Consider the following 25211-nt stretch of genomic DNA (forward strand, 5'->3'; position numbering starts at 1 on the left):
TATTAATCATCATATCACCATAAGTTTGTCTATTTTCTTCGATTATTCAAGCCAAAGCATAAATGAAAAATATTTAGCAGCGTTTTCACTAGACACATTTCCTCCATTTATGTAAGCAAAGGCAATAAATAAACATTAATTTATGATATTTTCTTTTCAAACTTGTAGCATGTACATGTACATATACATATACTTTCTAAAGGTAAAATGTTAAACATAAGCACTACATACACAACAATTTTGCAATAATCTGTTTTGTTAAAAAAAAAGAAATTAATGTCCAAATAGATGTTTAAAGTTAAATTCAAGAACATTGATCGATATCAATTATTATGTTAATGTGCTTTTATGCAAGTCATATTGTAACATTGTTTGGCACACATTTTTTCGATACCTAATTTTCAAATGTGTGCAAAACGGGAACTCTCTCTCTCTCTCTCTCTCTCTCTCTCTCTCTCTCTCTCTCTCTCTCTCTCTCTAGAAAAAAAGAGAAAAAAATTAAGTGATAGCTCATAAATGATTTTAATTAGGCCTATAAAGCATCGTTCAATGAAAAGGACATTTGATAAAAAGTAATAAAGGAAGATACGTAAATTATAAATCTTATTATCCATTACTGTCGTTATTTAAAATCTATAAATCAATTTAATATTTGATAAATATTATGTTGATAACTTAATTCAATATTAATTTCAACAATAAATTTTTAAAACTTTTTCAGCCAGGCTTTATTTCCATTTCTGAAAAATTAAAACCTTTTATTTTAATAATTTCCTTGTTTATTGTCTTTCTGGACAATAAAACAGTAGAAGGCTTGTCTGAAAACGTCATGCAACGCCCACGCAACCATGTGCATCATCGACCACGAGTTGTCTTTCTTTAAAAAAAGCATGTTGGGATATCCATTTGTTTTCGTCGCCATTTTGGATGTTGATTCTGGGTAGCTTCATCTGTCAGAAGAGCGAGAAGAAGTTGACGTATCTGGCCAGTTAATCGACACGTGCCTGCCGATAAATGACATCAACACAATGAACTCTTGACAGTAACGTTAGTGAGCAGACACCAGGGAGTATAAAAACAGAAATGGCGACGACGAAAGATTCAAAACAACAAAAACGGAAGCAACTTAAATTGAAGGCGGTGCCCCAGAAGACGAAATTGTTTCGAGCAAGTGAACCCCTTATGAGTGTGTTTATGTGGGGTATTAACCACACGGTAAGTGATTTTTTAATTTCAGATTTTTCACGAGTACATTTTATTTGTTTGAATTCTCATGAGCTTTAAAGCTGATGTTTGCAACATAACAAGATGTAATTTGGGATTGTCTGTCGAGTGCAAGAATGAAGTATAGAATTAAAAAAAAAATGTGTATACCAATTTATGTTTGTTTGATATAGTAGGGCTAAAACTTGTTGTAAATTTACAACAATAATAGGGGATCAGCAAAAGGATGCCTGTATGATGTGCAAGTAAAACGGGGGTGGGTGATTGGCATTTAGCAACCACTATCACTTTTCTTGAACAAGTGCCTAATGACACGCTGCTGCTAAACAAGGCTCCAGGACCTAATTTTTACTCTCGTCATACCATATGTCATATAACTTAGAGCATAGTGGCACTCAGATGCTCAAGTTCTGTGAAATCCAGAGATATATACCCAGGATGTCAGCACGAGTCAGCACAATAATGTTTTGAAGTTTGAAGTTACCATGTTAAAGTCAATCAAATTCAGTTTTTGACAGCTGAACATGTATATATTTTCCTTAATTAAAATTGCACAGCATGGATCAGAAGTGTGACTGACACGTTTAAATTATGAAGCCAGAAGGTGATGATAAAAAGATTAAAAAATAAATATTTATGTGATCATAGTTCACTAACTAAGCTGGTATATTGTTCCTCATATTCCACAATTGATCGACGGCTACATGTACATGTTCCAGTTATAGACTGAATGCAGGGAACCCAAATAATTTGAGTTTCAATTTTGAGTGAGAAGTTAAAAAATACATGTAGTTGGGGTGTTTTTTTTAATGTGTACCATCTTTATACAATAAAAACATCATATCTTTCTGACAAAAGCAACCTAAATAACTGAGTCTTATATTAAAATATGAAAAGTAAAATCTTATACCAAATTTGAAATTAAAGTCAGAAACATGTGGAAAAGAAAAAAAATCATACCAGTCAGGAAAAGTGCTAACATAGTTTTTAGAAATGTAGCAAGGTAGTGTGAATTTTAAACGACAAGAATGAAGAAAAACCTTGGGTTGCAAGAAACAGAGATGTCGTTGTATTGTGTGTGTGGGTGGGTTTTTTTTTGTTTTATTTTTTTTTTTGGGGGGGGGGGGGGGGGCTTTAAAAGGGGGGGGGGGGGGGGACTGAATTTATAATGGCATATGTACCTGCTCAAAAAGAGACCTGCAATCTATATGGTGAATATATGTGTATAGATTTGATCAGTTTCATTAAATGTAGGTGATATATACATAGAGTTATGTATAACAGTATATATTGATATATATAAGTACAAAATGCAGTATTTAAGTGACGATTTACCAGTAAGATAAGATTTCGAACAAGAAATTGTGTTTATGATAACTGTATATTTCTCTGGGAACTCGATACACGGGGAAACATTTCACCCACTTTATCATTTTTATTGCAGATTTTAGTGTTATCAAGACGATTGATTTGCACAGTTCATAGCATTATAACCAAGATTTATAATGCCGGTAATGTACAATGGTAATTTGATTATTTCTCCGTGTATATGCCATAGGGGCCGAAAGTGAATTTGATGAATTGAATAACACTGCATTACGGAAATAAATCTTAATTAGAAAGTTATATTTTTTAAGGGGGGAGGGTTATTTTCTAAAAATATCACTTAATTATGCTTTGTCTCTGATATGTGCAGGAGGCATAACTACTACTTAATTATTGATGAATTAATGTCTATGGCAACAATAATGCTCTTTGTGTAATTAGTGTAAATATTTCATCACAGAAAGAAGTTATTTACCCCAAAATAAAGTGCTGTAAAACACAGGAAAAATGTTCACCCCCTAGCAAACACAGAGAGTGAAATTTGAATGGGGTTAATTTAAAACATTAAGTAAGTTTTTAATGTGCATAATTATGTTTTGATAATAAAGTATTAAGAAGAAGACAGAATTTTCTGTAGTATATAATTAAAATTGAGTGAATTAAAAACAGGAGGCTAAAATAAACCTGTATATTTAATGTTAGTATGGCCGGTACTTATATCACCTAGTACTGGTGAATAAGTCTACTTTAATTTTGAATCAATCCTCGTGTACCTTTCTGTACATCCACTTAGGTCATATTTTTAATGTAAAAAATTTAAATTTGGTTTGAGATTACATTGTAGATTCACTACCAAAACAATCTAATACTGTTTATAATTGCAAAGGGAGAAAAAAAACGACACCAGATATTAACTTCTACAATTGTATGTGGCATAATGTTAATTAGAGTATTAATGGCAAAATACTACTCCATTTAACCTTTTCTAAGGTAATTTAATTTAATTTTAATTTAACCACACATCCCGGTGATTAATGACCACTTTATACATAGCTTTTAGATTTTATTCAAAAGTACCGCTACCTACTTTACGAAGAAAAATACACGTACCAAATAAAATGTCTCTTTGAATAAGGGATCTAAATTTTTTAGGACGATAACATTTAATACAATAAATACATTTTGGTTTTATAAAGAATCAGACTATAATTAAGAGTGAATTAACAATAAATTGATCAAGCTGACATTCTTCTCAGACTGCCTGAAAAACATCATTTGACAGATAGGTTGTAGGTTTGATGTGGCGGCCAATGATGAACTTAATTTCGAACATCCTCCCCCCCCCCCCCCCCCCCCCCCCCCCACACACACACACACACCATCGTTTATCCTTTTTCCAGTATCGACTGGCTTAGATCAAATAGATTTTGACCCCTCTCCCCCCCCCCCCCCCCCCTTCCCCATCATAAGGTGTACCACTTTTCCGGTATCTATGAATCTGTGACTGGCATACATCAAACAACGAGTCGTTGAAGTACTCTTTGCTCTCCTAAAGTAAACTGTGCAGATAGAAATCAGTGTTTGTATAATGATGTAATCATATCCTGTTTGGGAATATGTTGAATCACCGTCACTCCGAGATAATGCAGGTGTGATATGACTCTCTAGTCTACACCTGTTCTATAGGTGTAATTAAATCAAACATCGTTAGGAGGAAAATGGTGTCAATTATTGATTTTCAGGGTGTGAATTTTGTTAATGTATACATTCACCATTGATCTGTAATGAATATTTCCTCCCATTAAGAAGCTATATAAAGAACATAATTTTATGTATTTATATGTAATACGTGATGTTACAGGTAGATTAGAAGTTGTGAAGTTGTCGTGCATGTACCGTATTTCTAAACATTTACTGAGGGAAATAAAGATAAGGTATTGGAAGTCATTGTACTTTATGGTTTTGTACTTTGCTACACAATCTATCTGTTCCTGAAAAACCAAACAAATGCATTAGATATATATGTACCTGGAATATTTTTGAGTCCATGATAATGATAACTTAAAAAATGTAATTGCTAACCCACTTCGTTTTTGGGAAGAGGAAAAAAATAACTGGTGAAATAAAAACAATTGAAACAATAAGCCAGTGGAGATGGTACATTTGTGTATTAATTTTGCACTCATTTTGATTCTGAGCCATAATCGTTAATCCTATATATACATCTGATATTCTCATGAAGAACTTGTCTCGAGTTCTCTGCTGTTAATGGAGTGTAATGGTTGGATGCGACATTTCCCTACAAGCTGGTTATAGATTGTTCTCCTGTCGTGATTGAGACATATTTTCTCCATTTAGCGGTGCCAAGAGCCGATCTTCCATTACAAATTTATGCTACTGATCTACATGCAAAAGTTTGTGCCACGTACAAAACACAAAAGTTTTTTATCATTTTAAAGATACACTGTATTTTTTATTCAATTCGTTGAATGATACATGAATACATTATTCATGTAATCTTTCTATTAGCCGACGAGAGCAGAGCTTCATCTTGCTATCAATATTTACAAAATTTAAAATACGGTATTTCTTTTCTTCTGTAAATTAAAAGCCCTCAATTTTTGTCTTATAATTAATAGAACGCTTAACTTAATACATTATCTTTTTGTAACAAGATTTTTTTTAGAGGGACCGGGATAATGTTTTTTCCTGAAGCTTTAGAGACTTCAGTAAATTGATAAAGAGAAAAACGTATCTTGGAAGTTCACACTGCTTTGCTGGCAAGTTCATAAAGTTAATGTTACATAATTGCTAATGTATTATGGTTACTATGCCAGTAATATAGGACATTTTGCAGAATTGGCCTGGTTGATTAAAAAATAAAAGTTGTTAACCACTCAAACGCTTGTGTTTAAAACTTTTTCACGAGCTTTTAAATTTTCTTCAAGGAGCAATAATTGCTTGCTTTGCCTTTGGTGAAATTTCAAAAATGCTCAACAAGTTGTTATGTAATGTTTTGGTGCATTATCGGATAGCACCTAGGTGCGCTGTATATGTAGTTATGCAAACATTGAGGTAAAAAATAGGTAGAGAGAGAGATGGGAAGTCTGTTTTCCTTGGTTCACATTACAGAGGTGGTGTCTGCCGCCATTCAGCCAATATAATGTTATAGGATATAAAGTTCGGCTGATCCGACTGATTAGCTACTAGACCATTATATTATTATTGGGTGTTTTTACAGGTACACAATGCAGGTATACACAGGTTGTATATATATAAGGGTTGAACACCTCATGCTTGATGATCATGCTCAATACACCAGGGCAGCTAGTTTATGCATTTTAAAAAAAAAAAAAGATTTGAAGTCTCAATCTGGCTGAAACAGGAATATGTGCATACAGCCAAAAGACATGAAACATAAAATCAGTTTCTTAAATGAAACTTACAAGTTGTTTTTTTTATTTTCCCTTTTTTAATCGGGTTACAGAGGAATTTGAATTTTTCTTGATCAGAGAGGTGAAAGCTTACTAAGGCTTATATACTAAGAGATTTCCTTTAGAAAAAGGACGTTGAAAAAGTCAATAGAATAATTTAAAGATATTTATGATAATGTTGTCATATCAACAATATCATTTTCATTGTTAAAAAATCAAATCAAAATAAAAAAAGCAAAACAACCAAAAAAACCAGATCCGTTGGCTGCTAACATTAATATTGAAATTATAGCAGCTTTGGATTGCAATAACTGTATAAATAGTATTAAATTATCCTTAGCAGTAATATTAGTGACTATATATATACATGTTAAAGGGTATAGAGATTGACAATGGTTCAATAACTGGAACTGTTAGGCTATTGCACTCAACACACCAGAGGCGAGTTCAACAGAGCAAGCGCTCGCGAGCGCTCGCCAAAATTCCCTATACCCGCAACACAAATTTTGGCGAGCGATCGCGAGCGCTCGCTTTGTTGAACACGCCTCTGGTCAGCTTCTATAGCTATGACATCAGCAAGGATTTTGTAACTCCTCAGCCTTTTATGGGTGAAGGGAGATTTCTTGTCTTTATACTGTCAGATAGATTTCGTTTAACAGATTTTTGGTGGGGGGTGGGGGTGGGGGTGGTGTTGCATCATTAGAACTTTGGTAGGGTGGGCAGATTAATTTAAAAAAAAAAAGGAACATGGAATCATTCTTTATGATGTATTGGACTACATGTTACAAAATTGATTCGTTGTGTTTTATCACAGACAAAGAAACTGAAAAATGTAAATGTTTTCTGATAACTTTTTGGGATTGAAGAATTGATCATTCCAGATTGTTTGTTAGGTGGGGGTGGGGGTTGGGGGGTGGGGGGAGTGGTCAGTAGGAGCGCACCTTTGTAATCTTTAATGGGGTATGTTGGATCAAAGGGAGGAATACTTCAGTACCTTATAGTCTATGGTGAGGATGAGTTGGTCAGTGTATCTGTTATTGTATTCCCTTGACGAACATCAATGCATTAGTGATGAGGTTAGCAATTAGGGGACAGTAATTATTGATAGAGGTTAATTTCCACTTGCATACCATGTCAGCTATATCCATTACAAACTACTGAACCTCCTGTTTTACATGGTTGTATTAAATAAGTGGCAATATCAAATGACTTTTCAATTCTTCTTCAATAATTCATCCATATACATGTATAGCTTTAATGGTTTAATTTAGTATTTTTTGGCAGAAATGTTGAGAGGTGTATAAGGTGGTGAATATGGTTAGAAAATGTTTTCGTCTGTCAACGTTTTAAGTATACATACTTAATACTGTGACAGGATTATTTACGCCCGATGTTACTTTTGCCCGTCTTCCCTTGTAAACGGTTTCACCCTGTTTTGAATTCCCCCAGACAAAGGTTTGTTTAAAGAGAGGTCATTTTGAGACATAATTGAGTTCGCACAGTCTTTAAAATTCGCTCGTTGACAACGAGGGGGAAAAGGGCAAAAATAAAATGGGGGCGAATATTTCCCTGTATACTGTATACAGTATTTTACCTGGCTATAAAATTACATGTACACATAGGTATCACATGTAATGACTTTCAACTTTTCTTGTTTTGACAGATTAATACCTTGAACCATGTTAGCATCCCCGTTATGCTCATGCCTGATGATTTCAAAGCCTTCAGTAAAGTTCACGTCGACTACCACAAATTCCACAAGTAAGTTAAAAAAATTACGTTTACCATCCCTACGACTAGAATTATTTTGAGGAATTATTGATTTTGATCACTACCTGCGTGACTTTGTTCATATGATATGAAAACCTCGTATATCGTATATCTTAGCTGTCAGTGTCAAACTATACCCAGATTCAACGACCAATAAAAAAAAAAATGTCTGCGGTTTCATAAATATTTTTTGAATACCAATTTTTGTTGATTTTTGTTGTTGAATTGATCCATGATATTAAATGTCTTTGAAGAACATTTTCAAATAGAATGTTGTATTGATTTAGAATCATTAGGCTAGCCATGAATTGATGTAACATTTAGGCGAACATTTTTTTTTTAATTGGATTACGGATTTTTTATTTTAAAAATTGGGTCGGTAGGTCGAAAAAAAAAAGAAAAAAAAACCTGGCAAACTTCAAAGAAACAAAATAAGTCTTATGTTTTGTTTGATTTTTTATTTACTATTCCATGTACACATGCTTAAGTGTGTCTTTGGGCCACTTTTAGGGCATTCCGAACCGCAGGTCTCACACCTCTACTGACACATGATTTACAAATTCAGGCCTCTCACACCTATTTTTGGTACTGGGGCCGGGGCCAATGGATTGGGAAAAATGCAACGTTTTGATAGAAATTGGGAATTTTTTTCCTTGCTTAATGTACAGTCCTCTGAACAAAAACCAGGGTATATTGATAGGATTTTTTAAAAGTTATTTTTTTTTTTAAATTATTTTTAAAACTGGGAACATGTGTGTATAATAAGGAGAAGGAAAAAAGTGTATTTACAGTGTGTGATACAAGTTTGTTACTGACTGAAGATGTAAAATTTCCCAAAAGGTTTTTTGTGTTTAGTAGCCTGCTATATGTCAAATGGCATAGAAAATAATAAAAGTTTTTTTTTTAGAATTTAAAAAAAAGGTTATCTTATTTTTATTAATGTAAAATTTAATCTATATTTGTATTTATACCTTTTACAGATAAATGTTTCCAGATTGTGTTAGCCTATTGATAATATTTATTAAATCAGTCTCTGTACTTCTGTGTATTTGGGGTATTAGTCCAACCCATTGACCCACTTACTACCGTTTTGTAGAGGATCTAGATCTGTTTAGACCAAAAATTTTATAATTATTTTAACATTTACTGCAGAATTATAAACTACTAACAGCTTATCAACTAACCGTAATATCAGAAATAAAAGTTAATTAATAAACATCGTTTTTAAAATTACACCATCTCTGTCTGAGGAAATTCTGGCTAAGTTACCGATCACGAGAAACAGTTTACAACGCGGTAGTGTTGCACATATTCACAGTGCCTTTATGACTGCTGAATATACAATATATATTTAGAATAAGTGTAGTTTTCTTTTAAGTTACTTTATTAATTTTAGGCGATCTCAAATTGGGGAAAACACTCAATTTTGGGGAAAAATATGCCTTTTCACGTTGGGAATAGGGCCGAATATCGCCCCCAATTAAAGAGAATCGAGAGGCCTGAAATTGGTCTTACAATGAAATATTGTTGCTTTAACTGATGCAAAATGTCTCCATCATATATCGTACTTCTGTCTGACGACTTTATTTCCAAAACTTTGAAACATAATATGTACGTGGGTTCTTACACTTTCAAGAACTTCTGACACCGCTTGCCCCCAGTATGTGACAACACTGTTTCAAGGTCTTAAACGACAGTTTAGTGTCATTTTTGCAAATGACAGATATGTGAAAGTATGCCATTTAAATGATAAAACACAAACCACCGTTAGACAACATGGCACATGTGTGATAGAGAAGTCCGTATTCCAAACTCGATCAATTTTAAAACTGAAAGTGTAAAAGTTAAGGTAATTTTTTCGTGAATGAAACCAATTTATGTGGTTTTTATTGATATTTTTCACCAGCCATTTTATTTTATTTTTTGTATTTCTTTAAATTTATGTCGGTCAGTAAAAAAAAATTTAGAAAAGTGCATTTTATTTTTTTTCTAAAAGTCAAAAAAATTCGGTCGGCGGATCCGTAATCCAACTAATAAAAAAACGTTCGCCTTAAACTGTGATTTTGACTCAATCCATGAAAATTTTTGCCCAAAATATTAATGAATTTAGCTTCAGGTCTGTAGCTCCCGGTCTGAAAAAATTCAGATGGACAACCTTGGTCATCCATCCAAATATATTTAGTTTTGTAAATAATCTGCATTTAGGATCATGACATATAGTCATTGGTCTCAATTGGTAAATTTCTTACATAGTCATAAAATAAATTACCTTTAGTACATATTACATACAGTTTAATATTATCTATCAGTGTTTCATTAATTTGTATGTATTTAATGTTAGTTTATTTTAATATAATCTTATTAATTTAGACTCACGAGGTTTATTCAGTCAAAATCAAAGTACTGAGACATCTGATGGGAGATTTTTTTTTTAAGATTAAGAATTCGAGTTGCCTAATTGTACGGGTAAATATTGAACCAAATATTGCAAAGATTCCAAAGGTTGTTATAATTAAAACTAGATATCCATGATATCAGAGGAAAAAAATATTCATGGAATTTTTTTTCCAGATTTGACTGAACAAACAAGTATTTACTTGCTTCTCCATAGGGATCTAAGTTTCGAATGCAATCAGTATTTCCTTATGATAGAATTTTCTTTATTTGGTGTATTTGATGGATTATTTTGTAGAGAAGCAATGCCAAGTCACTTCAAGTTCAAAGAATACTGCCCGATTGTGTTCAGAAATCTGCGGGAACGCTTCGGAATTGATGACCACGACTACATGGTAAATATTATTACAGATATTGATGCAATAACATATAGATAGGGGGGTACACGAACAGGAAAATCCCATCACGTAATGATGGCAGTATTAATAGAAGATAAGCTAGTCTAATGGGTCCTGCTTCTGGTCTGTTCTCTGCCTCGTTCTTATGTTGGAAATAGAGGAGAAGCCATCGTCTTGCCGAAGAAAAATCAATGCTTTATTAACTAGTGATGAAACGATTAATCATTTTTATAATCAATTCTCTTATTGAATAGGTCCCTGATTATATAGATATAGGATAATATTTTGTAAGTTCTGTATCTCAATTAAAGCTGGACAACTGATGTTCAACTTTTGGATGTCACATGAAGTGCCTTATTTTAACAACTTGAGCTAAAGGTTTTCAATTTTTCTTTTTTTTAAATTTGTAATGTCGGCATACTTTTAGCTGAAGTTGTGATCGTGCCTCTTAAGGAGGTTGAGTGGTCAACAGATTACCCATCAGATAAACCTGGAAATTTTGGAGAGAAGTTCTTTATCTACAAACAATCATTTAGTAAAGAAAAAAAAATCCGAGAATTTATAAGGATTTCAAATTTGAATATTTTACTGTATCTTGATTCAGAGCTCTTCTTTTAAAGAAGATTTATAAAGTCTAAAAATGGCAATGACCATCCAGCCCTCTTAAGCAGGGGGAACTTTATAGGAACCCTCCCTCCCCCTTCCAATTTATTAGGACTTGTGTGATTAAGAATGAGTATTTGGATTGTACAAAACCCGAGTCCAGTCATTTATACCCTGCCACTAAGCATGACTTACGTAACTCCCCACTTGATGAATGAATTTATAAATTTGACATTTACATGCGCGCGGGAATCGCTGTGTCAAATTAAATCTCCATAGATTAATGGTGTCTGCAGTCCAGAGAGAGACTTTCAGGGTAAATGGAGGAAAATTGAGTTGACAGAGGTCAAAAGTAGCAGGAAGGCAAATGTTCAAGTCTTGATAAATGCATGCAGGATCTTAATTTCTCTGTGCTCATGCAGAGCATCACAAAAATGTTAAAGTGCTCATAACAACAATTGCATATTGTAAAGGCTGTATAAAATTCCCCTGTAGGCTCTATGTATTCACTTTTGATCTTGTGGAGTCTAACTTAAAACTATAAAAGGAAAATATATATATTAGGGGGGGAAATGATATCGAGATCAAATACAAGCTTCTATGAGTTTACAATGGCCACAGATCAGGCGAGGTCTTTAGTATATTTAATGCTTTCTATGATCATTCCTAAATTGACATGACAGAGCTTAATATGTTTCAGTTATGCTTATAAAAGATGAAAGATTCTTAATAGCCATTGCATTCATGTGTTGCTAGGTAACCATGGAAAATCAGTCATAGGATGAAATAAAAAGTCAAAGCAAATACATCGTGGACATTAATTAATTTGTCATTCTTCTAGGTATAACAACAACCTATTATTTTCCAAAACCATGATGTGCGTGTATTATTTATCGGGTATTATGTGCAACAAAAGACTTCTGTCAACAAGAAACTCCAAAGTCTCTTAACTTAAATGCAGGCACCAGCTAGGGTCTACGTTTTGTATATCAGTTGGTGTTGGAAGTCTACAAGAAATTTATTTTTCAGTAGAATTTTACTGAAAAGGGGATATGAAATGTATGATGCATTTAAAAAAAACCCAAGGAAGAACTCATTTGAGTCTCTTTAAATTCAAGTTGTTATAAGCTGTTTCCTTCCTGTTTCATGAAGTTGTTGAATAATTCTGTTAAGAGTTCTGGTTGAGAGAGAGAGAGAGAGAGAGAGAGAGAGAGAGAGAGAGAGAGAGAGAGAGAGAGAGAGAGAGAGATTTATTTTAGTCTTTCATGCGGTACTGCATGCATGGACCCGGTAATTTCTGTTTTATACGCCTTCTTTCCTGTTCCCTGTGTATGTTACATAATTCTCACGAGAGAATTGTTATATTAAGGAAATAACTGTAGGGTATTTATAGGTAATGCATTAATGTGTTCAAATTCAACAACAAGGAAAGCCATTGTCATGTAAATTAGCATGAAATACCGCTTGGATGCTTACATGAACATGTAACTGCACATGTTCATGCCATATTGCATGTACATCTTATTGCAAGTCCCCCATCAATGGACACAAAGAGTTATTTTGTACATTTAGAGTGATCTGCCCTTTGACTTAGAATAGAGGTTAACTGTTACCAGCATATACTACATGTATTGTGTATTGTGTATACAGTACTGTAATTTGTCTATAAATAAAGAATTCAAAATATTTTACTAGATCTAGATTAAGAAGTTAAAATGAACGTTATTTCCCCATTTGATTGATCAAAATAGAGTTTTGTTCATGAGGATATCTTTGTCTTAAATTGTAATAAATTTCCTGAGGGAAATTGGAATGTTTACCATGTTAACCATGTGTTGTACGTGCAGTTTCATGCAGTATCATTTTATCAAATTCCAAAATGTGATTTTCATTAGTCGGTTACCAATATACATGTATATATTCATTGAGCTGATTTTTCTAATCAATGTAATTGTTTGATTAAAATTCATTCACCTCCCCAGAATTTTATTTTTTCAAAATTTTGAAAGCTTTAGTCAGTTGGTCTTACTCAGACTGTCCCAGCCAGCTTATTGAACTTTTCTCATTTTGATGAATAATTCATGCTCTAATCCTATTGGCTTCTTCACACTTTCATTAAGGAAATTACACTAACCCTGTTAATGCCTTGACATTCCTCTATTAAGACAAGTTCTGAAAAAAGTAATTGATCGCCATTTATTGACCTCCAAGAACTAAAGAGTTCTGCTCACTCAATGTGATGTGTCGATCTGTTTATAGAAAGATGCATGTAATAAATGGATCACACATGCATAAGTGGATTTTTTTTTTTTGGCAATTTGAGCTCAGATGCTAGTCTAGACTAGCAACCAACCTCTAGTTGAAGAGGGGGGGGGGGTGCTGAGAAGAGATATTGCCCTTTAAGAAACTTAGGCTGGAAATGCATTCGATTCAAAGTACTGTTCATAATATATAGCTTTGCACTTATTAGAAGGTGATACAACATATAACATGGTTTGACAGTAATATTTTCTCTGATGTGTCACTGATGACCTTTTTGATGCAAATTTTGATGTTGATTTTGTACTCCCAGAATTCCTTGACCAAGCCTCCGGAGGACATTGATTCTCCTGGCAGAAGCGGGGCCAGAATGATGATGTCAATGGACAAGAAATACTTCATTAAAACACTAGTCAGTGAAGAAGTGGAGCAACTTCACCTCATCCTTAAACAGTATCACCAGGTATGTACTGGGGCGGACTGATAGACAGACAGATAGATGGACAGACACACTGGGGCGGACTGATAGACAGATGGACAGACACACTGGGGCGGACTGATAGACAGACAGATAGACAGATGGACAGACACACTGGGGCGGACTGATGGACAGACAGATAGACAGATGGACAGACACACTGGGGCGGACTGATGGACAGACAGACGGACAGATGGACAGACACACTGGGGCGGACTGATAGACAGACAAATAGACAGATAGACACACTGGGGCAGACTGATAGACAGATGGACAGACACACTGGGGCAGACTGATAGACAGACAGATAGACAGATGGACAGACACACTGGGGCAGACTGATAGACAGACAGATAGACAGATGGACAGACACACTGGGGCAGACTGATAGACAGATGGACAGACACACTGGGGTGGACTGATGGACAGACAGATAGACAGATGGACAGACACACTGGGGCAGACTGATAGACAGATGGACAGACACACTGGGGCGGACTGATAGACAGACAGATAGACAGATGGACAGACACACTGGGGCAGACTGATAGACAGATGGACAGACACACTGGGGCGGACTGATAGACAGACAGATAGACAGATGGACAGACACACTGGGGCAGACTGATAGACAGATGGACAGACACACTGGGGCGGACTGATAGACAGACTGATAGACAGATGGACAGACACACTGGGGCAGACTGATAGACAGATGGACAGACACACTGGGGCGGACTGATGGACAGACAGATAGACAGATGGACAGACACACTGGGGCGGACTGATAGACAGACAAATAGACAGATAGACACACTGGGGCAGACTGATAGACAGATGGACAGACACACTGGGGCAGACTGATAGACAGACAGATAGACAGATGGACAGACACACTGGGGCAGACTGATAGACAGATGGACAGACACACTGGGGCGGACTGATAGACAGACAGATAGACAGATGGACAGACACACTGGGGCAGACTGATAGACAGATGGACAGACACACTGGGGCGGACTGATAGACAGACAGATAGACAGATGGACAGACACACTGGGGCAGACTGATAGACAGACACACTGATAAACTGACAAGACAAATACAGACTGATAGACAGAGAGATAGACTAAGATATAGATAAGACAAATGCCAACTGATAGATAGACAGACAGGTAGACAAGACAGACTAATAAAAAGACAGAATACAGACTGACAGACAGACAGTCTGATAGACAGACACTTAAAGACACTGAAAAACAGAATGAGAGACTGAAGAACTCTTTCATCATATACGTAACATCCTAGTTTATTTGGCTATATTGAAAAAAAAAACCAGTTGATAAAGCATGCATAGCACAATTTTCCCTTTGTGAGTGTTATTTGGTGCCAAATTGATAGTCCTACATTATGGACTTTTATTTTGCAGTTCATAGTGGAAAACCATGCAAAGACTCTACTGCCTCAGTACCTAGGAATGTACCGCATCACCGTGAACGACACCGAGACGTATCTAGTGGTCATGAGATGTGTGTTCAGTCCCCGTCTCACCATACACAAAAAATATGATCTCAAGGTATGGTATAATGAAAAGCTTCAGTGAGATATACAAACTCAAGGTTAGAATGTCAAGGGCTTCAGCGAGATATACAATCTCAAGGTAAGATTGTAAAAGGCTTCAGCAAGATTATGATCTCAAGGTTAGATTGTCAAAGGTATCAGTGAGATATACAATCTTAAGATTAGATTGTTAATAGGCTTCAGCGAGATATACAATCTCAAGGTAAGGTATTATTAAAGGCTTCAGCGAGATATACAAACTCACCATACAAAAAAAATATGATCTCAAGGTAAGGTATTATTGAAGGTTTTATTGAGATATACAAACTCAAGGTTAGAGATTGTCATTGGCAATTTAGCTTCAGCAAGATGTACAATCTCAAGGTAAGGTATAACAGTATTAAAGGCTTTAGCAGGATATACAAACTCAAGGTTAGAATTCATAGGTTTCAGCAAGATGAATGATCTCAAGGTTAGAATTTCAATGGCTTCAGTGAGATATATGATCTCAAGGTTAGATTGTGAAGGGCTTCAGTAAGATATACAAACTCAAGATTATAGATTGTCATTGGTAAAGCTTCAGTGAGATATACAATCTCAAGGTAAGAAATAATTGAGATATACAATTTCAAGGTAAGATTGTAAAAGGCTTCAGCGAGATTAACGATCTTAAGGTAAGATTGTTGATTTCTTCAGAAAGATATACAATCTTACAGGGGCATGGTCAAGAATTTTGTCAAAAATTATTTTTTCGATTTTAATGTTTACAATGCTTCAGTAAGGCATTTTAAAATAGGCAACCGACATTTGAGTGCCATTTGTTGAGTTACAAGCGAGTTACAGAGCTTACAGTTCTTTGCTATGTAAACAAAGCTTTTGTTTACGTTTTGAATGAAGTGAAAATTCCAGTTTTAGACCTCAAATGAATTTGTTAATCATTAGAAACTGTTTATTTATGCTTAAAATTAATAAGAAGATAGACAAATCAGCTTGAAAAAGATTTTTTACGGGTATATTGAACCTATGTAAACAAAAACAGGGCACGGGCCTTGTTTACATGACAAAGAATCGTGAGCCCTGTATCTTGCTTAAAACTCATCGGCGGGCACCCAAATTTCATTTGATCTTAAGAAATGCATTCCTAAAGCACTGAAAATAATAAAAACAGAAAAATAAATTTGACCAAAATCGTGACCATGCCCCTTTAAGATAAGATTGTTAGGGTCTTTAGTGAGATATTCTACCTCAAGGTGAGATTGTAAAAGTCTTTTGGGAGATATACAAACTTAAGGTTAGAGAGTAAAAGGCTTAGAAATACAAGATATACTATCTCAAGGTAAGAGTGTTAAAGGCTTCAATGAGATAGATAATCTTTAGGTACTGTAAAATTTTTATAATGCTTCAGTGAGATATATTATCTCAAGGTGAGATTGTGAAGAGCTTCAAGGAAGTATACAATCCCAAAAAAGGATTGTAAAATACTTCAATGAAAATTACAATCTCAAAGTAAGGATTGTCAAAAGATTCAACAAATAATGCAATCTCAAAGGAATGATTGTAAAAGACTTCAACAAAATATACAATTTTAAAGTACAACTGTCAAAGACTTGAACAAAAAAAACATAGACATCAACAATATATATGATCTGTGAGGGTAACTTTCATGAACCGTAAAAAAGAAATCCACAAACTTCTAGATATATGACTGCTACGAGCTTGAAGCAAAATTGCAGTCTTAAGCAAGGAATGTCAAAAGCATTATAAATCTTATTTTAAGAAATAAGATCTAAGAGGAACTCAGCTAGCTTTGAAAACTTTTTGTCGCTAAATATTCCCACAGAATGTTTTAAGAAATAAATTGATAAATCCCACACTAGGGCATGTTTTGAGTGCCAAAAATTGCAATTTTTTTGGCATGTTTGGAGCTGTAGCTCTAGAAGCTTTTTCCATTTATAAAGCTATTATAGACCTGAAGCTACATGACATTTAGCTTTGTGTGATTTAATAATCAGTCAAATAATCCTTTCTTTGCTTTCAGGGATCAACAGTTGACAGATCAGCCAGTGATAAAGAGAAAGTAAGTTCACAGAACCGTTTTAACAGGATCTTAGATTTTGGGTAATAGTGTCAAACAGCAATGTGATGTAGGCCTGTCTATTTCATTTCTGGCCACTCAGCCATGGCTCTTTGAAATCAACAAGATATGTCCGGCTTTTGAGCTAGGACTATGCAATCTATGCATTTTTCACTGGAAACAAGCTTCATTTTTTAATTACCTTGTTTTGATGCAGAATGTATATAGATACAAAAGTCCAAGGCAGGGGCATAGCTAAGGTTTGTTTATTGCAGAAGCAAATTAAGGCAGGGTGTTTGGGGGGCACCTTGTGGGGGAAGTTGGCAAGTTTTCAGTATTTCAAACACTTAATTTTGAGTATCCAGAAAAAGGAGTTTCATCAAAATAACCCCAGTTTTTAATGTGTAAACTGCTAACTACGTCATCATCATCACAAAAATAAAGATAAAGAAGAAAAAGTAGTGCCAGATTTATGATGAGATTAATTTAAATTTTATGTACTAAGTCTTGTGCTTCCAAGTGGTGATCTTTTTAGCCATAAACTATTATTAAGTAAAGAAAAAATCCAGATATTTCAGATTAAAAATTTTAATATATTATTTTGATAATTTTTTACAGACCTCTTCTTCTTTTGAATAAGATTTATACATAAAAAATGGGCACTTAGTTAAGTACTTGCGTAATATAAGGAAGCTACATGAGTATTGTGTGACTCATGACCAAGAAATACCAGACTGATATTATATTTCTAGATATTTATAATTTTAGTACAAAACATGCATGCACTCTGATTAGTCCCATATTTGTCTACATATATCTAAATGTATCAATTTTTATTTAAAAATATAAAAAAAATCATGCAATTACAGGGAAGAAGAAAAAGGAAGTGCTAAGAATAATTTAAATTAGGCGGAAGAAATTTTTTTAAAATATTAGGAAGAAAATAATGAAAATACTTAATTTGAGACAGACTATATAATTTTAAAGGCTTCCTTCCTTGAAAAGTGAAAAAGGAAAACTTAAGATCATTGTCTTTTGAAAAATATGTACATAGGCCTACAGGGGATGTTTAAACTAAAACTGAACAAGTAATACTATGTCCGTCAATAAAAAAAAGATACAAAACTAACTTGTTTAAAAGCTTTTTGAAGTTAGATTTAGCATACAACCATAGTCTTATAAGCCTGCTCAATTTCTACAAATGTTTTGTTTAACAGTTCATGTTATTTCTTTAAGAACAACATGTTTCAAACTAAAGTTTTTAATCTCCCATCCATGCTTTGTTTACAGTAGACCCAACTTAATTATACCCCTGCTGGGGGGTATGCTGTTTTTACCCTTGTGTGTGTTTGTTTGTAACAAATTTTTGTTGCATTTTTCCCAGCAACTACCGTATTAATCAGAGATGCTTGAAAATTTAACACACTCTTTGTTTATAGGTATGCTAATTTGTAGGATAATCATTTAGTTTTGTACCAATCAGATTTCAATTTCCTGTTTAATGACGACTGTTTATTTTTAGTCTAAATTTTTTTTATAAAGTACGGGATATATTATTTGAAAAAACTATATGATTTCAGACTGATATGTAAAATAAAACGTTTTAATGGGGCCTTTGTTTATGAATCATGTTAAACTGTAGATTCCTTATTTTACCTTTGAATACTTAATTCCATGTTTAAGCCATTTTGTATGAAAATTGGCAAGAAACTAAAATTGCAAGAGCTTAAATTTAAACAGTTTTTAAAAATAAACAACTGTCAGAAAAATAGAAGTGAGTTTTTAAAATTCTATGAATAAATAATAATAAATTCTTGAGTTGATTAAGAATCAACTGTATACTGACAATACCATTTTCCTCTTCACAGACTAAAGAGCTGCCTACTTTCAAAGACAATGATTTCCTGAAGGATGGCGCCTCAATTCACATAGGAGCAGACAGCAAGGAGAAGTTGATGTCCATGCTCAAATCTGATGTGGAGGTAACACTGAAAACAGAGAGCCTCAGTTTCATTTCATGAAAACAAAAAGCCTCACTTTCAATTCCTGAAAGCAAAAAACCTCACTTTCATTTTATAATAGATAAAATTTTCAGTTATTTTGTTGGTATTGTACATGTATGACTGTAGTCTCTTTCATTTGAATTAAATTAAGCCAAACGTTCATTGAATGAAGTCAGATGAAAAAGAACCCCATCATTTCATTTGTGACAGTCACAGAATTGTTCTTTCAAGTTTAATAATAATAATTAAAATTGAATTAAAAAAAAAAAATTGTAAGATTTTTGCAAATCAAATAAGTGCCATTTAAAATCAGTGCTCATTCCCCTTCTTTTCTCTCTCAGTTTCTATCTAGTTTACACCTAATGGACTACAGCCTTATCGTTGGAATACACGACTGCGAGCGGGCGGAGCAAGAAACGTTGGAGAACTCCAATCCGGACCTGAGTGCAATGGAGGAGAATGACTCAGAGAATGGCCTGGACGATGACGAGTACTACGGTCCAGGGGGCGTCCCCACCCCCCCAGACAGCCCACAACCCGCTGTCTACCTGCCTTACACCGGGGAGCTGGACAGCGAGATGGAGAGATATGGGATCAAATCTAGTCCAGGTGAGATACGGGATCAAATTTATTCCAGGTGAGATACGGGATCAAATCCAGTCCCAAATCTAGTCCAGGTGATATACAGGATAAGATGTAGTGCAGGTGAGCTATGGAATCGAATTTTGTCCCAAATGTAGTGCAGGTGAGATATATAGGATCAAATCTAGTCCAGGTGAGATATGGGATCAAACTGGTCCCAAATCTAGTGCAGGTGAGATACGGGATCAAATCTAATGCAGGTGAGAGTTAGAATTAAATCTAGTGTAGGGGAGATACGGGATAAGATGTAGTGCAGGGGAGTTACTGGATCAAATTTTGTCTCAAATGTAGTGCAGGTGAGAGAAAGGATAAGATCTAGATGAGATATGGGGGCTAATCTAGTCCCAAATCTTGTCCAGGTAAAATATGAGATCTTATCAGGTCTTAGTGACATAAAGGACCAAATTAAGTCCAAATGAGATCAGGATAAAATTTAGATCAAATAAGATATGGAATCAAATCTAGTTTAGGTGAGATAATGAATCTGTTAAATTTTCTGTTACATGTAAATCAAATGGAAAGTTTCTTTAATTAAACAAACAGTAATACTTTAAGAACAAATAAAATGTATGATTTGAATGAAATAATTTCTTTATACTTCTTTGCTAAATTCTAGTAATATGTTACTGTAAAGTCTACGCTAAGTGTAGCATTTTCTAGTATCATACATGTAGGTGCATAGTGTATTTAGGATTGCCGGCTTTTTTCTTTCGTTGCATTTGTTCATAAAATTATTTGGTTTTTTTTTAAATTTCCAACAGAGAGTCCAAGACGAGAAATTTACTTTTTGGCAATGATAGACATTCTGACAAAATACGGAGTGAAAAAACGGACTGCGACAGCGGCAAAGACAGTGAAACACGGCGCAGGAGCGGAATTCTCCACAGTCCGCTACGATCAATACGCAAAGAGATTCCTGGAGTTCATCAACAAGTGCATAGAATGATGACCATGAAGTTTGTGTTCTCATTTTCACAGTGTATACAAATTAAGGAGATGACGATACTTTGTCCCCCAGATACTGTGTTACAAGTGACGGTCAGCAAAAGTCACCATTAAAAAGCATCACTTCCTGTTTGGGAGTTTGAATGACACGTCACATGGCACTGTTTTATGTCAAAGGTCTCATTGTTAATTTCATTTTCTGTACAACTTGCACTTGTGTGTTTTTTTTTTTTTTGATTGCACACAGCAAGATAATTTTTTTTCCCAGTTAACAATTGTAGAAAAAGTTGCAACTTACAAAAAAAATTAGATGTTATCTATATTCTGTTTTGCCTAACACAACAGTAATTCCTCTGAAAAAAAAACCCCAAAAACTCTGCAGAATGTTTACTATACAGGTGAAGATAATCATACATTTTTTGTACAAGGTTTATTTTTTGTCTGGTGGTCTATAAAAGTACTTATGATATTTCCTATGAGTTTAAACTTTAATAAAATTTAAATCAGTTTTTGAATTGATTCATGGAAAAAAAAATTAAGGTAATTGAAATTTAAAAAGAAATAAAAATTAAAATGTGTCATAAATTTTTAAGGGATAGACAGTGCACATGTTGGGTAAAACAATCTGATATATAACAGTATACATAATGTTGTATTGTATGGGGTTTTAAATGTCCAAAATGTGATGTAATATATTGATGTCAGTTTGTTGTTGTATTACTGTTATCAACCATGACACACAGCAATCGATGCAAGAGTTATCTTCCTTAACACGACAAAATAATTAATAATTCTTACCTGTCAAAAAAGATAAAACAAAACTACTACATATAACTGATTAGTAAACCAAGGTTATAAATATTCATGTAGTGGACATGTATATTAATGAAGGTCATGATGCATGAAATTATTGTATTATCTATACATTCAGCATTAAGATATTATCATACCCGGTTTAGATATGCATATGCATTGAACTCAAATGATAGTATTACAGATGTATACAATTTATGATTTAGTTTCAGAAATATTTCAGGGTGTCATAATGTTATTTGTCTCATATACTAACCAATATATTGACATATTTTATTTATGAATAGATTTTAAATGGACAGTATATCTTATTCAAAGCTAAATACAATGTACTATTAAATTTAAAAAAGCTGTGGGGTCATGACTATTTTCAAGATTCTAAAAACTTTCCAGAAATAAGCGCTCTCTATAGAAATGTAAGGAAATATTCAAATGGAAATCCTTTATAGTTAAAACATTTTGTTTTCTTCTCTTTATGAAATTAATATACTGTTAAAGAAGACATATTGATTATTTAAGTGGATCTTATTAGTCCTCTGATTTTTGGCAACCCAACCTCCTTAAAAGCAGTTGTTTGTTTTAAAAACTAACGCCACAAGTTTTACTTAAGAAAGCTGGATGGTCAAGGCAATTTTTAAGGCTGTATTTACCTCCTTTAGACGAAGAGCCCTGTATGAAGATACAGGAAATTGATCAAATTTTTATGCAAAAATGTTTGGATATTTTTCTTTTTACAAAATAATAGTTTATGGCAAGTAATATTATATTCAAAAGTGTACGGCAGATCTGATGGGTTAAAACCACCCAGCCTCTTTAATTTAACAACACATGGGTTTGGATTTTAGTGTAGAGAAAATTCAGATTTTCACTTTTGTCTCAAATTAAGTGCATTTTTTACACCCTCCCTTTCGAAAACAAAATTTCCGTAGTAAGATTTGATAATAAGAGCGAGTGGGAATGAATCCTTGTTAACTGATGCACAAGTTACACGGAGGACCAACTCATAGGCATAACTCATTTTTTTGGGGTGAATTCAAACTCTTTTGATTTGTGCACTGTATTTATCACTCTTAAAAGGAAGCTATGTACATGGATATACCTAATAACAAGGAGGAATAGGAAAAAGAAGAAAAATGGGTTTTGTAATTCAGTTATTATTTAAATCTGTAGCAAGAAGTTTTCGGTACTGTGTAGCATACATTGTTTATCATAGTTGGTCTCACCTGTATGTAACTTTTCATCTAGGAAGTTTGACTGGTCCTCGCCTACCCCCTTCTGAATTCAACTCCCTATCCTCAACTACATACACCATACACAAAGAAAATACATATACACAAAGAGTTATAACTTCAAAGTTTGTCAACAGAGTTAAAAATGCATTTAAAGATGGCTGGGTGGTCAACAAATTTACCGTCAGAGCCACCTTAAAATGTTAAACATGATTTTTAGATTTTACAGAGCTCTCCTTTCAAAGGAGATCAATATAGTCTTAAAAAATGGCCAAGATCATCCAGCCCTCTTAATATATTCAGACACAATTTGATTGGTCATTTAAACAATTGGACAGTGGTTTAAGGAGAGGGTAGCAGGGTGGTGAGGTCAGGTGAGGTGAAGAAGAGGTCCTACTTGTACTACTTTTGATTTATCATAAATGTTTGTATTATATATGTGTAATGTGCAATGCCGTAAAATTCACCATATTGTTAGTCCCATCATGAATTAATAACAAAATCGCTTACATGCATACTGTAAACCCCATTTTTTCTGCATTATTCGCCATCATTATATATATTAGAACATGTATACATGCAGGTGTACATGTGACAACGCAACCTGGTTTTTGTGAGAGTACATGTGAGGATTAAGAAATTTTTTCCAGGGGATGTTGGGGGATATTTGAGTTTTCCAGGGGGGGGGGGGGGGGGGTGAGAAATGTTTTTGGCAATTTAATTACAAGTACGTAAATTTAATAAATTTAAGAAATTTGAATTTTCCAAGAGGGGCTCTGCCCACCCCTCCCTTCCCCCATCCACCCTCTTCTAGATCCGCGCAAGGGGTACACTAGAAGGGGAGATGTCTTGCTGTTTTTAGATTATTAAAAATTTTGAACATCTTTTGTTAAGAAACTGTGATAAGTGAAAGGGGAATAGATAACCCATATTCTGTAGATCTGTTTTTTTTTAAAAATACATTTTTTTTTTTTTAAATCCTGAACAAATAAGAACAATTTAAGAAAATATTTTGCTCCATTGTTTCATAGGGGTTTCTTCGTTTTGTTTAATATATTATTTTGTTTTCTGTTGTTATGAAATGTATAATTATTTACAACAAGTTACAGGATAGATATATATATATAATTTTTGCATGCAATAGAAAATAAGAACATGTACACAGCCAGTATATACATTAAGTGCTAACTTAACTGGATATTGAAGTGCCATCCAGTTTTTCATCTTTTGAATCCTGTCTCTTTTATCATCTGTGCTAGCAAGATTATCATGCATATAATTGCAAGGGGTAAACCCATTTCTTGTGGTATTTGACCAAATTATTGAGATATAGTATCGGTTTTTTAGGGGGATAAATGGGGTTGGCTTTGTAAAGTTTGTAAAAGCCTAACAAAAATCATACCATCTGCCTAGAATTATTAGAGTTGATCTGAGTGAATTTAGTTTAAGTTAGATTGTAGGAGAATTGTTTGATTACGCATTCACTGAAGTTTTCATGGATAGTTTTGAATTCCAATCTGTTTTGTATTTCGATCCAAAAATTCAGAAATTGTGCACTTTTTTCATTTTTTTTTGTGTTGATGTTTAAATGGAATATTCACTTTTGAGATTTTTTTTATTGTTTATATATGAATCAATAAAATCAATAGAAGAACTAACCTAAATCAATTTAAAATTTAATAAAAATAAACTCGGAAATGGTTGCTGAGCATATATTATCTGAAGAAACTTAGATGAGAAATGATTTTTAGCAAGGGTAACTACTAATGAATTGTTTACTGTCATATTTCTTTTCAAATATTGTATTTTACTTAAAAAGTATTCACATTTTTTATCACAATGTAATTCCATGCAATTTCACCTAGTTATGTAATTTTTCGACAAACATAATATAAACTTGTGGAGCAAACATCTTTTACAAGAAATGAAAGTTGCAGTAGAAGTTCTCAAGCATTCCCTGTCGAACGCCACTATACCGAGTCAAATGACGTCACACAAGTTAGTGTTCATTATGCTGGAGTTTGACGATATCGAATATTCAGCACTGTCCGATCTAGAT

General features: G+C 33.9%; 1 protein-coding gene across 1 annotated transcript; it reads left to right on the forward strand.

The window, feature by feature from the left end:
• The first annotated feature begins 880 nt into the window (after positions 1-880).
• LOC105334177 (phosphatidylinositol 5-phosphate 4-kinase type-2 alpha) lies at positions 881-21617 on the forward strand. Its single transcript, XM_034453380.2, has 9 exons — positions 881-1215; positions 7648-7745; positions 10447-10543; positions 13722-13871; positions 15316-15462; positions 17485-17523; positions 19389-19502; positions 19865-20132; positions 20927-21617. The coding sequence occupies exons 1-9, from the start codon at positions 1084-1086 to the stop codon at positions 21109-21111; spliced, it is 1230 nt and encodes a 409-aa protein (XP_034309271.2). The 5' UTR covers positions 881-1083; the 3' UTR covers positions 21112-21617.
• The last annotated feature ends 3594 nt before the right edge of the window (positions 21618-25211 follow it).

This window comes from Magallana gigas, chromosome 10 (assembly GCF_963853765.1).
Source record: "Magallana gigas chromosome 10, xbMagGiga1.1, whole genome shotgun sequence".
In the NCBI taxonomy this organism is placed as follows: Eukaryota; Metazoa; Mollusca; class Bivalvia; order Ostreida; family Ostreidae; genus Magallana; species Magallana gigas.

What these genes read in the sequence shown, in the direction of transcription:
- LOC105334177 (XM_034453380.2), top strand. Translation starts at nt 1,084, where the DNA reads ATGGCGACGACGAAAGATTCAAAACAACAAAAACGGAAGCAACTTAAA. An exon ending in CAGCCAGTGATAAAGAGAAA is followed by an intron (nt 17,524 to 19,388) that starts GTAAGTTCACAG and finishes TCCTCTTCACAG; the next exon opens with ACTAAAGAGCTGCCTACTTT. An exon ending in TGCTCAAATCTGATGTGGAG is followed by an intron (nt 19,503 to 19,864) that starts GTAACACTGAAA and finishes TTTCTCTCTCAG; the next exon opens with TTTCTATCTAGTTTACACCT.